Here is a 19274-nt window from a genome sequence, read left to right as displayed (position 1 = left end):
CCAAATAACTCTGAACACCCTTGAGAAATGTTCAGTCGAATGAGTTTTTTTTGTCGACTGTTAACAAATGCGGCATCCATTAGCTTTTTCATATCCAAAACATCGTGATTTAAGGTAGCGGAGGTGGTCTACCGAGCTGTTTGCGATATCGACAATTTCGTATACGTTCAATCGGCGATTATTTAATACGGAATTGTCAACTTTTGTCACGATTTTATCGGTCGTAACTATTTTTGGGTGTACCGAGCAACTAGAGTGGATGTACGACCGCATTTAAATTCTGCAGTCCACTTTTTTTGTCATCGAAAACGAAGGAGAAGAATCCTTTACAGTGGAGTTTAACTCTTTCTGTACGACCATCAGGGTTAAATCTTTTAGAACAAAGTATTTTATAACATCTTGAACTTCAATTTCAACCGTTTTTCAGAAAATGTCAAAAGTTATTTGCAACTGGATCGCCACAAACAATCCACTAAAGCGTGTGTCTGAAGCTTCGCATCACGCCGTCTAAAGGATTATACTTGACAAATATCGTTGCCATTTGGTTAAAGTTGCGCCATCTATGTCAGGGCAACAACTTCCCGAATGACACCTCGTGCAGTTAACAAATTTAAGTAGTCGGAGAAGCCAAGATTAGAGAATCCAAATCCTTTTTCTAATAAAATTTTCATAATTAACGTTGAGAACGGTAAGAATATTTTTTTGATTTTTCATTACACAGGAAATATGAAATAACAATAACCTCAAGACTGTAAAGTGAAATCATTTAGTACGTCAAACTTCAGGAAAGTTCAGTTTTATCAAAGATATGTATTACCTGGAATTGAAACGCTCAATTATTATTACCATTACTGTAGAGTTTTTATAACCTGGTAAAGAAACAAATTTTGTTTCCCTGTGCTTTGGTCACCAAAGCTGACCCGGTGTTCAGCGTCAAATCGCTGAACACCGGGTCGGGGGCAAAAAATGCAGGTCGCATGACATAGCTCGGGTGGAGGCTGTACGATACAGAATATGGCGATGCCTGAACCGGGCTAAGGTTGCGAGGACAGTCTCCACCACGTTGAACGCTTGCGTCTGGGAAAGTTGAACCTTCATCATTTCCGGGCGGCCACCAGTGAAACCATGAAAATCCTTGAGGAGTACAACCTCGAGATTCTCTTGGTCTAGGGATACTGTTAGGGAAAGGGTGGTCGGCTTCCACGGGGTTGTTGTTAATAATTCTTGTGGGACGGGTGGCCGTTCTCTGCGATCATAGTCGGCTCTGACTCGTTGTGTATCTTCTGGATGCCCCATTTGCCTGATGAGCAGTTCACCGTCGTGCGAATCACGTGTGGTACGCTCGATGTCGATCAATGAATTTCTGTCGAATCAATGATTTTCTGGCGAAGTTGGAGAGGGTTGTGGACAGTCTCTCGGGCACCAGAGTGCTAGTGGCTCTGGACGTTAACGCCAAAGTCTTCCGCCTGGTGTTCACCACTCACTGATCCTAGAGGCGCTGATCTCGAACAGTTATAGAAGCCAGGAACCTCTAATTGGTCAATGATGCAAAAGAGTCGCCAACTTTCTCTTCTGAACTGGGGGAAAATTACATCGATGTCACCTCGGTGATGGACGACTTGCTCAAGTATACCGATAGTTGGACTGTCTGGCCCGAGGCCAGTGTGAGCGATTACAGGGTTATATCCTATGAGATTGCTTACGGAGGCGGACTAAGCTCCGCACTGGACCAAGGCTCCAGATTCGGGTCGCTATAACCTTAGGGGCCTGGATCAGAACTGGCTGCGGCGCGAGTGCACAGCTGCACTACAGGGAATGTAATGGTGCATGGAGTAGGTGGAATTGGTGGCCGAACGATTTGGCCGGGCCATCAAGACCGGTTGCGACAGGTCCTACGGCAGCCTAGGCCAATAGGCGGAGTTCTGTGTGGTAGCCAGTCCGCTGATCTAAGAATGCCCGGAGTCATCATGACCTCTGCTTCTGAGGGACCGTCTGTTAGTCGCAGACGAAATCTTGGGAAAAAGTGGTTGTGACCTTAGCGTGCTACGCGCAAGGGTTACATATGCTAGGAAACGGTACCAGCGCTGCAGTAGCATCGATGTTGCGCCCGCGGAATACCTCCAGATGTACAGGCGTGTTCGTGGAAAATATGTTCGTGCCATCAAGGAAGCCAGACTCAAGTGTTGGCAAGACTTCACGCGTAAGATACAGGGGAGCCCCTGGCAGCTTACGAAATCATGTTGTCGACCAAAGCCATTGCATGTTCTGTCCGGTGTTCGATGGGAGTTTGGCGGTCGAGACCACACTTTAACACCTGTGGTGTCTTACCAGACGTTTTTGGATACTCTGTTTCCTGATGTTCCGGGGGTGAAGCAGAAGTCGGCTTTAGGGCGGGTGTGTTACCATTCCCTGACGTGCGGATTGTGGATCCCGTAAATATAGACTGAGCGGTTTCTCGAATAGCACTGCGAAAGGAACCAGGGATTGACCAACTTGACCCGAATATTTTTCATCATCTTTTGCCTACCGTATGAGAGCCGCTTGGTAGACTGTTCTCAGGGTGCCTTAGCTGGGGTTGCTTTCCGAATTGTCGGAAAGTGGCTTGGATGAGGGTGCTCATAAAACCTGTAAAGATCCTAGTGAGGTCGGCAGTTATCGACTCATCAGCCTCTTGCCGGTTATTGGTAAACTGCTGGAACGGCTAGTTGTGGAACGGCTCCGGGAAAGCATAGAAATTAACGGTTTTCTAAATTGCATTAACGGTACCGAGGATTGCATCTTAAATGCTCTTGCCGAGGGAGAAGGCGCTACATGTAAATATGTTATGGCAATTTTTATTGACATAGAGGCAGCATTTCCTTCCTGGTGTTGGAATTCTGTCCTCTATGAGTTGGAACGCCGCAATGTTCCCGAAGCCCTACAGACCGTGGTGCGAGACTATTTATCTAACCGCACGGCTCTGTACAAATACGCACGCCTATTTGTGGAAAACTCCGTAACCAGGGGAAGCCCGCAGGGTTCCGTTCTCGGTCCCCTGCTATGGTACCTGGTTTTCAACGGATTTCCGGGATTGATATTCCCAGAAGTGATCACGGTCCAAGCGTGATGACTGTCACCTTTTAGTTCGTGGTAATTCACGACCATAACTGGAAAAAAGAGCGCGGACGGCCTTGTCAGCTGAAAAGGGCTGGATGGACAATCAAAATTTAAAGATCTCTGCCCAAGAAGAAGTATATACTTCTGAAAGGTGCAGACAAATTATCGTACAGTAGAAACCCCCGAATTAAATATAAAGGTTGTGTAACCAGTCGAGTTAGAATTCATAAGTACCTAGGTGTATTGTTCTATGAAAAGTTGCCGTTTAGCAACCATTCTAAACAAGTAGCGGCAGAAGCGGTCCCTGTGATGCACACACTTAGGAGGATTGCTCATAAGGACTACGGGCTGTCGGGCTGTCGGGCCGTCAATTGTACATAGTATACCAAGGTACCTTCGACCACTTACGCGGTCCCGTTTGGGCGCATAGGTTGGATAGGAATAGAGCACTTATTCTAAATTTAAGGAGTGCCCAGCGCAGAAAAGCCTTGACAGTATGCAGTGGTGTTTTTAAAACAACCTTCTATGAGGCTACTACTGTATTGGGAAAGACTCTCCCGATCGATTTAGTGGCGAAAGTTCGAGCGGCTATGTGAAAATTGCGAAGAACTAGGGAGGCTGAGGTATTTCGGTTGCAGTTACGAGCCGGGCCGGAACGGAACGGTGATCACAATGTACCGATTCTAAATTATTAAAACGGCACACCACGACTAAGGGAAAGTCCTTGTATAAATTTATACAGAACTTGGGGGGATGGTACGCCTCTAATTCAATTTTAAGGGCAACGGGAGTTCAGGTGCTCAACAATCGTGTGAATTTATAAGAATATCTGCACAGGTTCCGCCTGGCAACTGATGAGCTGTGCTTTTACGGGGAGGTCCAGTCGAACGAGCATATTATGTTCGACTGCCCCGCTCTTGGGGGTGCCAGGACTCGGCCCACCCTAGAACTTAGAGATCAAGAGGAAAGTTGTTTGCTCACAAACGGCGAGTCAATGTGGTGTGAGCCGTATTGTTGGACGCGTGGGAGTTACGTGATGCAGTCGCGTTGTTCAGCCGGCCAATTATGGACTCCGAGTCGGTCCGTACTATTGCAGTAAAGTAAAATATAAATACTTTAATCGCTTGATTAATTTTGAAACTTAATTTAAATAAGTTTAATACTTGAAAACGTAATTACGTACACTATTATAAAAATCACATCAAGAACGATATGTGCTATTTCTAACCGAAAAGCACTCCTTGTATAACTGTGGAAAATATTTGACCGGAGCAGTATTAGAAAGTACAGAATTAATGAATAAAAATAGAATTACTCACAGTCCGTATTAGTAAATACAAATAATAAATATGAAACTACTCCAAAATATAATAATTTTATTAAATAATAACGTTGAAATTATGTGAAAGTAGAAAAAATAAAATTACTACAGAAGAAATTAACAATTTTTGAACGAGTACTTAGTACTCGATCAGTGAGTATCCGTAAAGTCAGGTTTTTCTAATTAGTTTTATTTTCAACTTCATCAACAGAATAATATTATTTTTATACAGTAAAACGACATTTTAATTTACAGTAAACCGGTGAAATATTATTCAAAACGTGAAACATCATTAAGTCAAGTAAAATCTTGAATTTTATTATTAGAGATCAGTCCAGTAACAGTATTGTTACGCGTATTAAATACAGTATGTTACATTCACGGGCTTTATCGGTACAATGACAATCCAAACATTGAAATTAGATCGCTTTCAAGTGACCTTCCGTGAATTTTTTTATTAACATCTCAATATGTTTTTTCGTGTGGAATAAACATTCAAAAACCGTTGCGCAATTCTAATCGCTAAATCTACGTATCGGTAATTTTATAAGAATGAAAGATACTATTTATTTATAAACCCTAAAAATAATTTTCATTGTTATTTACGTAATTTTTATTGATATTTATGCAAATTTTAATTTCTACTAAAAACTTAAATAGTTGTAATCGTTATTTGCAATGTTACCGTATACGATAAGATAATATTTGCGGTTTACTACTGAAAGGATTATTATATAAAAATTATCAGATTCATTCCTCGTTCTAACCGACAACTTGTTTACGTTTATGTAGCGCACTGTAAAGTAAATTATCAGAATATTCCACATTTTAAATAAATAAATTTACACTTTACCAACTGTATCTGACACACGACAAATTCATTACCGAAAGCAGCCGTAAATAAAAAATTAATTAATGTTATCGTCCGATTTTTGAATCGGTCAGTAAGTCCTTCATCTTTTGCTTAAAATATGGTTTATTTAAAATGCGATATTAATACAGTATTGTGATGGAAGCGTGTTATAAAGCTTCAGAACGATTTAGCAAAAGTCACTGAGCAGGTGACCGATTAAATAGTTTTATTGAAAAAAAATTATTAGGTTTGAATGAACATCTTAAAAAATATAAAATAGACGATGAGTCAAGACGTTTAAATTTCTAAAAAGAGGTTTACCAGTAATTCTGTTTTGAACACGACATATTGCTCTGAATATTTTCTTTTGGTTTTTATAAAGCAATCAAGTATTATCTGCTCCCGAGGTACAATATTATACCTAGTATACATTCTATCTACGCATTACAAACTACTTAACGAGTGTCATTTTAAGCGGTGCAGGGAATAATTCAAAGAACAAAAGACTTAAACCTAACCTATTGGTAAGAGGGTCAACATTTTTTTTTATTATTTTTTGAAAGAAATTGAGGTTTGAGTCGAGATCAACTGCGTTTCATCATAACAATTCAGTGAAGTCTCATCGTTTAGTTTAATAACTATCGCAGAATTTTTCATTTTATTCGATAAAATGAGTCGATGAAGTCTGAATTAAAGCGACTGAAATTTTTATTTTCTGACATAAATTTGTCATTTACTGAATTTAATTCTGAGAAAAAAGCTAAAAAAAAAAAAAAATAATATAAAAATAGTTAAATTTAATAATAATTAAAAAATATCGTTTCTCTTTTTAGTACATTTACTGTATATATAACCTATTTATTGTGAATGCCTCAATGACGTATAATGCGTTCTATTTAGTTCTCTTTACATTATTTTTATTTAAAAAACAATAATTACATATATAATTATTATTATTTATGATAATTTTTTTCAGGGTGATTCTGGCGGTCCTTTGCAGATTAAGTTAAAAGAACCGTACTGTATGTATTCGATTATCGGTGTCACTTCTTTTGGTAGAAAGTGTGGTGTACAAGTACCAGGTGTATATACGCGCGTATCAAATTACGTGCCGTGGATCGAAAGTATTATCTGGCCGTGAATGAGTCGCAGTAAACAGCAACAGTACGAAAGAAATCCGTTAAATACATCTCGATAAAAGGAACAAGAATTTTTTTCTTGAAATAACCAAATTTTCCTTAAGGTGCAAAATGTACGATCGATTAACCGTCTAAACTGATGAGATAATATTGCAAAATTTAGGAAAAAATTTATCTATTTTGTAGTTTAATTACAAAAAGTCTACTGTTTGTTATGCTTGACTTTAAAATTAAAAATACATATGTTTTTATAATCGACTTCAAGAAAATAAAGTTCTCAATTTAACAGTAAATGTAATCTTTGTGATTTTAAATGTTGTTCTTCACCAAAAGGATTAGTTTCAACGATTATTTTCTCATTTTGTACAGGAGTTCCGACGGTGGTTTCTTTTTTCTTAAAATGAAAATTTAAGTAAAAAGTAATAAATTAAAGTTATCATAGGAGAAAATTATCGCATGAAAAAGTAGCATTACACGATTTTAAGTTAAAATATATTCACCGTTTTTCTTTTATTTTTTATAGCGTTGGACTCTTATTGTGTTAAGTTATGCAGCCTAATATAATCTGATATTATAAGTGTCTTTGCAGAAATATTTAGGAAAATTTGTCAGAAAACTTAGAGTAAAGCTATAGTACATATTTTACCTTCTCGTATGCTTTAGATCGTGTAAAATAAAATAAAATTTGTAATTTCTCTCTACATTCTGTTATTTTTTTTTATTACTATAAAGATGTAAGTTTCTTAGCAGTGCATTTTTGCAAACAGCATAAAGACAGTGTTGGTTTTTTATACTTGTCTTTTGCATTTATTTTATGTTATTTCATAGTTTTTTTATAACAAGTTTTAAATCTGTTGAAAATGAAAAACATGATTGCCGAAAAAAAAAATAGGATGTTTGGCCAGCGCATATCATTACACGATAGCCCACGTACTATAAACTTCCTGTTGCCTATATCTTGAAAACGCCATTTTTCATTGTTCGACGTATTGATTTTGCTGCATTATTGGTAATATAGTATAATACTTTTTAAATTTAATATATATATATACATATATATAAAACGTATGACACTCCTAATAATGTAAAGATTCCAGCAAGGGGCCATACATTTAAATCGTTACACTCCTTTTTTGGGCAGTCGTGTAAAAATGTTGCCTAACCACTTTAAAAAGTAAAATAGAGTAAAAATATATGTAACACAGACATGAGATAAATATAAAACATAAAGTAAACCTTAAAAATAATAAAATCCACAGAAATAAGTTACATTAAAAAGTACAATTGCTCTTTTTAAGAGAAATTTTATAAAATAAAGGAGAAGCAACTAACACCATAATAGTTCTATTTAGCAAGACGGAATATAATTTTCTGTTAATTACTTTGCCTGCTATGAAATAATTTTGAATATTGCTGTTCGGGTTTGAATATTCTTGTTCTTTTAATCTTTTAAATGTAAATATTTTTGTATCCATTATCTTTTAAAAGCGATTTAGTAATTTACTAAAATTGGCAACGGTAGATCCTATCCTTTAATCTAGAGTATTACTTGAGGTTCAGTAAACCAGTCCTATTGTCTAATTAGATGAAGACGGATATATTTTTTTTTGTCTTCAGTCATTTGACTGGTTTGATGCAGCTCTCCAAGATTCCCTATCTAGTGCTAGGCGTTTCATTTCAGTATACCCTCTACATCCTACATCCCCAACAATTTGTTTTACATATTCCAAACGTGGGCTGCCTACACAATTTTTTCCTTCTACCTGTCCTTCCAATATTAAAGCGACTATTCCAGGATGCCTTAGTATGCAGCCTATAAATCTGTCTCTTCTTTTAACTATATTTTTCCAAATGCTTCTTTCTTCATCTATTTGCCGCAATACCTCCTCATTTGTCACTTTATCCACCCATCTGATTTTTAACATTCTCCTATAGCACCGCATTTCAAAAGCTTCTAACCTTTTCTTCTCAGATACTCCGATTGTCCAAGTTTCACTTCCATATAAAGCGACGCTCCAAACATACACTTTCAAAAATCTTTTCCTGACATTTAAATTAATTTTTGATGTAAACAACTTATATTTCTTACTGAAGGCTCGTTTAGCTTGTGCTATTCGGCATTTTATATCGCTCCTGCTTCGTCCATCTTTAGTAATTCTACTTCCCAAATAACAAAATTCTTCTACCTCCATAATCTTTTCTCCTCCTATTTTCACATTCAGTGGTCCATCTTTGTTATTTCTACTACATTTCATCACTTTTGTTTTGTTCTTGTTTATTTTCATGCGATAGTTCTTGCGTAGGACTTCATCTATGCCGTTCATATAGTTATTTTTTAAGAATTGCGTATTCATACGCAAACACGGATAATCTTATATTTTATACGATAAGATTACATATTTTGATACTTATAAGCGCAAGTAATTTCAAATCGCTACAGGATAAACTTCGAAGTCGGAGGGAGAAGAACGGGATAAGCAGTGAACAGTAAAACAGCCTTACTGCATTTTACTTGGTGGATTTAATGTTTAAACAAATATGTTTTCAAACAGGATTTTTTTTATTACCTAAAATAAAATTATAAAAGCTTTTTACATAACTCTGAAAAGAGGTATGTATCTATTTATAAAATCATTACTCAAACGTTTATTCTTAAAAGAAAAACGAGCTGACTTTTAACGAACGAAAGATTTGTTGTACAAAAAGGTTTTCTTCAAATATTATTATCCTTTTAACTTTTTCATCGAACGAAATACAAAAGATTTATCGATAATTAAAAACAATTATCGATACACTTTCCCGTGTAGATACAAGAAGGCAAGGTACGGTAATCGGTCCAATTTGGGCATATGCGGTTTTCACCAGATGACGTTTTGACACCAAAGAACCAAAAAAACCGGATGAAAATTTTCCGGATATTAATGTTCGTACGTACGTGTGCGTGTTCGGTGTTAGGTGTTGCGCCTTAAATAACGTTATATCTCCAGAACTACTCGACCGATTTTGACCAAACTCTGTAAGACTAGTCCTTCGGTATCTCAAGATTTCGCCTAAATAAGGTCTTATTTTTCTTAGGCGCATTTGTTAACGATTACAAAGTAATAATATTTCAAAAAAAAAAATTTGCAAAATCGTAAACCCGCCCCAAAAAACGCTCTAAAAAAACTAGTTGCTAGTCGGGTATAGTGTGTCATTAGTAATCCCTCTCACCACAAGGAGCGCTAGTGTAGCACTGACGTACAGCTGCTGTAGTCTTCTGTCATATTGTGACGTTACAGTTGAGCGGTAAAATTAAATTAACGAATAACATTTAAAGTGTAAGTGTTTAAACTGGCCGTTAGTACCGCCACACCCGCGCGAATGAAATACGGTTTGCGCGCGCGCTTTAGATAGAATCATTGAATTAAATAAATAAAAAATATTATATTAAAAAAAAAGATAAATATTTTAAATTAAGTTGTGTGTATGCGTGTATAAACCGTGCATCAGAAAAAAGTCACGTGGCGGCAAAATCCTACGACTTTATTGTCGGAATTTTTACACAGATTGGAAGTGTAATACGAAACTCAATATTTTTAATAAGCGCCGGAACCTTTTACCCTTATTGTAATAGTTTAAATTTAATTTTATTATCTGTTACCGACTTCTTTTTTGTTCATTATTTCACGATTTCAAACATCAGAATTTATTTTAAATAGAAAAAATGACTTCAGCAACAAGCAATCGCCAAATTATACTCTTAAAATAAAAGTAGCGAATATCATGAAATTTTATCGTATCATCTTATGTTGTATGCGTGCAATCACCCGTCTCTTGACGGTATCAATAAATGTCACCGTTGTCATCGGCTTTCCAGACGATTATTGATATTCACGGTGTATGTGTCTACTTGAAAAATTGAAATTATCAAGGTTTTTGCCGTTACCTAAGTGAAGTAAATAAATCTTTACGTATTTTTCTGCCGGTTTTTTAAATGTATAATACATCTTACATTTCATTTTTGTATTAGGCACATAAGAGTGTTTACTGAAGATCGGGCCAGATTTCAGAAAATAGTTCTGCATATCAAATAAGAGAAAAAATTCCACATATAAGCCGATTTCTAAAAAAAAAATAATAAATTCTGATCTAGATAAGACATCGAGTCGTCATTCAGTACGTTCAATTCTTTTGTGAAACGTTGTAGAAAAATTAAAAAACTATATTTATCGAATTTTTACCGTGCAGATGATGAACTCAGCATTATGAGTAATATCTCAGTAGTTAGGCTGTCATTCTGTCACTCCCACATGTAAGATGACGGTAACGGAAAACCTGATAGAATTTTGTTTTCTATCGATCGGTCTTAACCTAAAAATATTGAAACGAACCTAATTTGTTAATTTATTTAAGATACTTTAACGTTTAAAAAAAAAATAAGTAAAAATAAAGCCCGTGGGGGGACGCGACATAAAACATCAATCAGATTTGATGACGTCATATCTTGCAAAACGTTAGATAGTTGTTTACGGCGATCTATGCGGTTTGTTGATCTTGTGCTCTAAAACACATTTTTCGCATGTTATACGATTTCGGATAACAGTAAGACGACTACAAGTCTTTGCAGTGGAAGCGGGATTTGCAAAAGCCGTAACAGTAATTTGCCCGAAATTGATGTGGTTATGCTGGGAATGTGTTTCGCATCAAGCAGTGATTTCTGCTCAGCGGAATTCCGAATTATCAAAACTTCTATGTAAGTACACGACGTAAACATCGCCGTATATTAGGTTTTCGTAATTTTAAGTAAATATTACCTCATATTACGATCTTCTATATAAGTATTGTCGGTCAAAATGCGTTATATGTCCGCAACGCTTAATAGCCCGTCGACCATGTAGTTAGTTCTCAGATGGCGCCACTGAAACGCTACATTGAAATAAGAAAATAAATAAATAAAATTATAAATATAATCCAACCAAATTAGCCTGTACTCGCTAACCTTGAATAGCGAGCGAAGGTTAGCGAGCGTAGGTTAAGTTTGGTTATATATATTTATAATTTTATTTATTTATTTATTTCCTTATTTCAGTATAGCGTTTCAGCGGCGCCATCTAAGAACTAACTAATTATTGTTCGACGGACCGTCAAGCGGACGACTATTAAACGGGGATATAAAGGATTTTGACCGTATTGTTTTTAAGGTTAGTTGTCAGAAGAAAAACGCATCTCATAATTAGATAGTTTTAACGATGGCTAAATTTGATTTTAGGTCCTCAAGATCATCGTATGGAGATGATGCTGTAAGCTACGAGCTGCTAAAACGTGGTGGCAAAATATGTAAAATATGGCCGGAATATAAAGTTCGTGCAAATTGTATACGGTTTATTAAATAAGCATATATACAAAACAATTTGTTTGGAGTTTTAACGGTAGTACTTACACAGCGAGGCACTACACGGTACTTGTAAAACTTGGAATGCATTTTAGACTTAGTAATTTTCGAAACACCTGAAACACTCCGCTAAACATCTGATTGTTTTGTAAGGCGTGACATCATACGAGAGGCCATGACAGTTTGGACCGTTTTAGCGGGAAAATTGATCGGTTTATAAAAATGCAAAATACAACGTGTAAATGATCGTTTATGCGTTATAATGTTTATATTTTAATAAAGTAGACAGTGAGACATAATATAAACCCTTTCTCAAAAACAGTCGACCAGCCTATTATTGTTTTACGAGTATAATAATTACTATCATTTATCCTATTACTTATCTGGCGTCGTGTGGTGCCGATGATAAGCGATTAAAAATTTTGTCGTCTTTGTAACTGATATTTAATAACGATAATATAATTTGTAATGATTCACACCGTTATTTATTCAGTGAAGAAAAAGTATTTCTGTCTGTTACCTTGTTACTCTGTACGGTACGGTACAATTTTATAGTTCATTTTTATAACGGTTTTATTCAGTGTTATTTTCATTCATTTTAATTTATCCTGTGTTTTTGTGCCGATCGGGTTTTAACTATGAGAGATTTGTCGTAAAACATAAGCCGGGAAAAGTAACTAAAAAAAAAAAAATAAAATAATCAACCGCGTATATATAATCTTAAAATAACATAACTCTGAAACTGCAGTCAAAGACATTGCCCAGAAAGAAAATAATGTAACACGCGTTAGCGAAAGAACAAATTTTAATATAATAAAGAAACACAAAATTGATGTTAGCCCTAAAATGACTCGAAAGCGTGTAAAAAGATCGCCATATTAGACGATTTTACTAAAGCCGCTATCAAAAAAAAGTTCATCGTTTTTTTTTTAAATAACGATTTCTCTAACTTGAACAAAATATTAAATGCCGCGAAATCAGGTTCTAATCTGCCAGATGTTTCTAAAAGTACTTATATCGTGTTTTAAAATCGATGAATTTTCGTTTCACGTCTAGAAAAAATAATTCTTTATCGATTGAACGCGAAGATATTATTTCATTTCTTAGAGAATATTTAAGAGAAATTAGGCGATTTCGTGAAGAGGGTAAGAAAATTTATTATCTAGATGAAACTCGGATTAATGCGGGACATGTACAGGAAAAGGATGGATAGGTAAAAAAATAAAGAGCACAAAAGACGCTTTTATGAAAGGTTTGTCAACCGGGATGAAAACCCGGACCAGAAAAGTTAAAAGATTAATAGTACCGTACGTAGGAAGTGAAAATGGGTTTTTAAACGGTGTTTTGGGGTACTTGAATCCAGACCTTTCTAAGATGAAATGATTGGTGACAATTGTATCCAGCGGTTTAAAAGAATCGTTTAAATTGTTGCTAAAGGATCCGTCATAGTAATGGATAATGCGTCGTACCGTTGTCTGAAATCTGAAAAATTGCAAACGCTTCGACCCGAAAATCGGAAATTGCCGAACGGTTAAAATCGAAGAAAATCGGTTAGACCAAAGATATTTAAAAGCGAACTTTTAAAATAGGTTAAATAAAATTATATTCATTATTAAGCAGATGAAATCGCAAAATCAAAAACTCGTGTCGTGTTTCGTCTTCCTCCATACCGTTCCAATTTTAACCCGATAGTATTGATACGGGCACAATCAAAGTCTACACTGAGAGCAATAACACAACATTTATGTTAAATGATGTAAATTACTTATCGATAGAAGGCAGAAGAATAGATGCAAATGCTTGGAAAAATTGTATTAAACAAGAAAAGAGTACGGGAAACGGACAGTTTGTGTGAAAGTATTACCGAAGATATTGTGACAAATTTAGCAAACTATGACAGTAGTTTAAACTACTGTCATAGACAACCACAACTTATCGGGCAGTTGAGGTAAAAATATTTTTTTCTAGCGGTAACTTAATTTCTAAAAAATTTTATTTTTAAAGTAAATGTATCATTTTATTACAATTTTCTAATTTTTGTATTACGAGCTGTTTTTAATTCATTTTTATGTTATATGTAAAGAGAAGTGTTTTTTCCCGGATGGATTGCGCTAAATTAAATTAAATTAGAATAATCATAATGTTATGCCTTTTGGATTGCTGGACGGTTTCGTGAGAGAAAGTTTAAATAAATACGTTGAGAAAGCCACAAAAAAGGATTTTAAAACGTTTATGTTATGGAGAATGTAGAAAATTAGGTGAGTTATAATTAGGGTAAGTATGAAAAATAGAGGTTTTAAGAGTTCTAAAACCGATCAAAACTGGCACAAATTCAAATCATCATCTGAATTTGTAAGAAAATGAGCTTTTAAAGTGATAAATAATAATTTAACAGAACGTATCTGAGTTTTGTTCAAATAGTTTTAGGTGGTTCATTTATTAATAACTTCCTTATGAAATAAAGGAAGTATTGTAATCGCGAAAAAATTTCGGTTTTCAGATTTCACGAAAATATCCATTTTGACCATCCCTGAATTCATTTTGACTAGTATCGGCGTGACGATTATACGTATAGTATATATGGGCGTATGTATTTCGTATAACTCAAAAACGATTAGCCGTAGGATGTTGAAATTTTGGATTTAGGAGTGTTGTAACATCTAGTTGTGCGCCTCCCCTTTTGATTGCAATCGACTGAACCAAAGGTGTCCAAAAAGAAGCCCAATTAATTTTGATTTTGGAGTTTTTCTTAACTGTAGTAATAAGCCCTCATCGAGAGCTTTTCAACAATAAATCGTAAGCGGTACTTATTTTCATCGGTTCCAGAGTTGTAGGCAAATAAAATTTTAATTAATGATATATTTGGATCTCACAAGGGGAATGCACATGAGTTCGAATCCGACTTCATTTCTTCTTCTTTTTTAAATTTAAATATATTGATTTGTAAATAATTAATTATTAATCTCTGTTGAAAAAAATATGAAAAGAAATCAAAGTTTTTAGCAAAATAAAATTTTATGTACTTTTCATTTTAATTCAAACATTTTTACAGAGGTTAATAATTATTAATAAATCAATATATTTAAATTTAAAAAAAAAAAGTTAAAAACAATATTTTTATATGAGGTCGGATTCGAACCGATGTATCCTTAGTAAAGGATTCGTCACGTCATCACTTACACCACTTAACTACTTGACCGACGTGAAACAAAGTGGATGTATGAACTAATATAAAATGCTGATACAAATAAATGTAAGGCAATGTGGTGTCCACCACAATGCAGTTGTGTAACTGTCCACTTTATTAAAGAAATGGAAGATTGTATCTCGCTTTCAAATGAAATAAATTTAAATGAAATGCAGCAGAAAATGTGCATATGTAATTTAATAGGCGTACAAGGAAATCCTGTAGTGCCCACATCAATTTTTTTTTATATGCGGTAAAATAGAATAGATAAAATGTTAAGATTATCACACAAATAATTAAATTGTTTCACTATATATATATATATGAAACATTATATTACTTCTATTGTAGAATAAATTTTAAAAATATGTTAAATCTTGGATAATTTTATTTTAAATATGGATAAACAAGAATTTGATATCGATTGGTAATTAATTTTGAATAAATTTGCCAGAATTACTCAAATTAATATTTCAATACTGAATATTAAATGGCACCACAGCGCACAAAGCTAACAGGTCAATGACTCTTTTACAAAATGTCTTTGGTAAACGAATCATTTCAAGGTGTTTGTGGCCTGCATGATTGCCCAATCTGATTCCCCCAGATTACTTTATATGAGGGAGGCAGCGAAATAAGCAGTGTATTGCAACAGACCACGCGTTAGACATTCCATTAAGTGTTGTAAACAAATTGTACTGTGTGCAGTGTTACATTGATGCTGGAGGAGGTCATTTTCAACAATTTTATAAATTATTCCGGTTATTGTAATATCTGTTTTAATAAAATAACAAAATAAAAATACAAAGTAATAATTAAGAAAGTTTTGTCATTGCACTACATGATTCCAGTGTACAGCAACTTTCTGCACATATGTAAATATGTACAAACATGAACACAAAAATGATAACTTCATTTAGATAAATAAAAAATTGATAATAACAGCCAGTGTTCAAGCGCAGGTGAAATCAACTGGTAAAGATGTAATAGGCAATTCTGTAGTTTACCACTTTTCATCTACGGTTCAATTATTTGTGATAATTTTGACCTTGGCAATGAGCAGCACTAATTGAGAAATGTTTTTTAAGTAGAATGTATTACATATTAAAAATACGTCGGTTCTGCGATACATTTTAATGCATACACACCTATCATAAGAAGTAATGTATGCTTTTAAAAGAAAATAATTGGCTTACAATTTATATTCTTGGTTGAAGACACCTTTCTAGTGCTGCCTCTGCTTTGTGTAACAACTTCCCACAGTAACTATTACTGTGGGAAGGTCAACTAAAACTTTCAGATGATACGTGTATATCAGTTGTGCTTATAAATGTAAAAAATAATTATTGTACCGTCATGTTTTTAGAGAGATCTTAGATTTACTCTTTTCATTAGATTTCTGCTTTTTTTAAAACTTTAATTAAAATCTTGCTGACTTTCCTAATAGATCAAAGCTTACAGTCAATTTTTCATTGGCTTCCACTACCCAGTAGACTTGAAAATTTTATTATTGCTGTTACTATGATAACTACCGACATCAATTAACTGATAATTTGTGAAATTATAATACATGTAGAATCAATTTTAATATGGAGCACAGAATATAAAGACAAAATGCACATTTACTACATACAATGGAAGGGTGATGTCCAAGGATCAATATTTAATAAACGTATGGCTAATGTTTTTATAGTTCATTATTTTTATCGATTTCATACAGCGTACTTTGTAAATCTATAGATGAAGAAAATAAAAATCATCATCTTCATTTTTTCTGCCTGTTGGCAGATCACTGGCACCACTGTTGTCTCCATCTGTTTCTGTCCTATGCTTTTCTTTTGGTCTCATCATAACCATCACTACCCTTTATGTCATTTATTAACTCCAGCCTCTTCCTTTTCTCACCTTCAATGGAGCCTTCGAGAACTGTATTTATTTTTCCTTTTCCCCAATTCAGTTTTATTTTCTCCTTCTGGAGGAAATATGGACCTCCTTATGGAGGTCCATATTTTTTCTCAGCAGCAAGCATACACCGAGAAATACACTCAGCCCTTTATATGGGTATGCAAAACAAAATTAAAATAATAAGTGTAGTTTAATTTAAATTTAAATAAGCGGTTGAGGTGCAACCAGAAGAAGTTGGTGAAGTGGTAGCATGTTACTTTCAAAATTATTCTTTTTTTAATTAAACTGTTTCTTAAAGGTAATTTTTTTTAAATTCCATTCATTTTTTTTTTTGACAAACTGAATCAAATTTATTTTGAACTGTAGTTTTTAACTTATATCATAACAATTATGGTTATTTTTGCAGCCATCTTCAATGACTTGCATATATTATTTTTATTTAAGGACTAGTATAATGAATGATAATTAAATTATAATTTAACGATTTTTTATGGAAAAAATATAAAAGTTAAGTAATTTTAAGTTAACTTTTTTAATCGCTAGAGAAATTTGGGAGTTAATTCTTTAAAAGTTTTATTATGGAAAGGATAGCTGGATTAATGAATCCATATCAGGCATCCTTTCAGGAGACTTGAAGTCTAGGAAATCTTGAAGGATGTGTAATTTTAAAGTGCTTATTTATGATTTGGAGAAGCTTAATGAAAATATTTATCAGGTTATTTTTCTTTAAGTGTAGTTAACAGTTATTTATTTTGTATTATTTTTTTAATTAGTATAAAATTCTATGATTTTACATATTATTAGTTTAAAATTTAACATTTTAATGGTTTTAATCTGGTACACTGTAAAAAAAATTAATTTTTACATAAATATATTTTTATAAAAACTTCTACATTCCATAATAACTATCATAGAAAATAAAAACAAGTTTTTACTTCATTGTATGAAGTAAAGGAAATATTGTGATTGCAAAAAATTTTAGTTTTCAGATTTCAACGGAAATATCAATTTTGACCAACCCTGAATCCATTCTGACTGGTTTTGGCGTGACATCTATACACACGTACGTACAGACATAAAATCCAAAATAAAATAAAAATGGATTTTGGACTTTTTCGTAAGTGCAGTAACAAGCCTCTTTGAGAGCTTTTAATGATATATCATAAGCGGTACTTTTTTCATTGGTTCCAAAGTTATAACCCAATAAAACTTAAATTAATGAAATATTTGGTTCTTATAAAGGGAAGGCACATTGGCGAGAATCCGACTTCATTTTCTTTTTTTTAACTTTTTTTTTTTTAAATTTAAATATATTGATTTATTAATAATTATTAACTTGTAATTGTAAAACTTTTTTTACAATAAATAATAATTCAATATAACAAAAATAAAATATGAAAAAAAGTAATAAATATATAAAAAATATATGTAATCTAATAGGCGTACAAGGAAGTCATGTGGTGACAACATCAAATTTTTTTAAATAAATTTTTCATAGCTAATTTCATTGTAATTATTTGTTAATTTAATTAGTTATTGAGTTTTAAATAAAGAAGTAAACATTTAAAAATTTTATCACGTTTGCAAAATTACTAGGTCACATTCTCATATACAGTCAGAAGATTACTTAAAGTATATTTTTTTAAATATACTTTGTATATTGAAGTGATAAATACTTTTGTACTTATAAATGGTTTGACAGTGAAAAATAAATGATGAAGTAAAACCAAATTATTTAATAAATGAAATGTTTTCAGAGCTAACATTAAATTGTTTTCAATCATTCTTCCAGCATCTTCAGTAATGGTGCTGCTCTTCTTACCCTGGAATCAACTGATTCCTTTTTTCTTCTAAATACTATTTTGGTGACCGACTAACTAGAATGAGAAAAATGAATTACATTTGATTTGTATCTCTTCATCTGTTGTATCACTGTTGTATAATTTTGTGTTTATTTATTTTTTTTTTGCAATGTTCAACTGAGATGTGGTCCTTTTTGTGCATGTGAACATACAATGTAAAACCAAAGTGCATAAAAAAATACACCACAAATTAAACTATGTAACTGAATATGATAACACAGAACCATTTTATATGAAGAACATATTGAAACTGAAGAATGTAATTCTAGAAATTCTAGAAAATACAAAGCTGATTGATATACAAAAAAAAGTAATAACAAAATAAAATAAAAAAATACATCTCATTAACTCACTTAAACAAAGATTAAAAAAAAGAATCTCACAATTAAAAAAAATCTGGATTTAAGTGGTCTTCAGAAGTTAAACAAAGCAAATATACATAATTTTTAAACATACACATTGTCCCTGGAGTATATAAAGTGAACTGCTCTGAGTGCTAACGTTGTTCTACATTGGTCAAACAGGACACATCTTCAAACA

General features: G+C 33.5%; 1 protein-coding gene across 2 annotated transcripts in view; it reads left to right on the top strand.

Annotated features, from left to right (window-relative positions):
- Positions 1-19274, top strand: part of LOC142324662 (venom protease-like) — an 84911-nt gene that overhangs the window by 42469 nt on the left and 23168 nt on the right. The window contains exon 7 of one of the 2 annotated variants that reach the window (XM_075365533.1): positions 6247-7110. The exons of the other annotated variant lie outside the window; for it this stretch is intronic. Within the exon in view, the coding sequence (XP_075221648.1) occupies positions 6247-6411 (165 nt within the window). The 3' untranslated portion in view covers positions 6412-7110. Of the gene's footprint in view, positions 1-6246; positions 7111-19274 lie in introns of those variants that run through there. 2 annotated transcript variants of the gene reach the window in all.

This window comes from Lycorma delicatula, chromosome 5, assembly GCF_047948215.1.
Source record: "Lycorma delicatula isolate Av1 chromosome 5, ASM4794821v1, whole genome shotgun sequence".
Taxonomy (NCBI): domain Eukaryota; kingdom Metazoa; phylum Arthropoda; class Insecta; order Hemiptera; family Fulgoridae; genus Lycorma; species Lycorma delicatula.
Note: the sequence above shows the minus strand (reverse complement) of the source record. Positions and strands in the feature narration are given on the sequence as shown.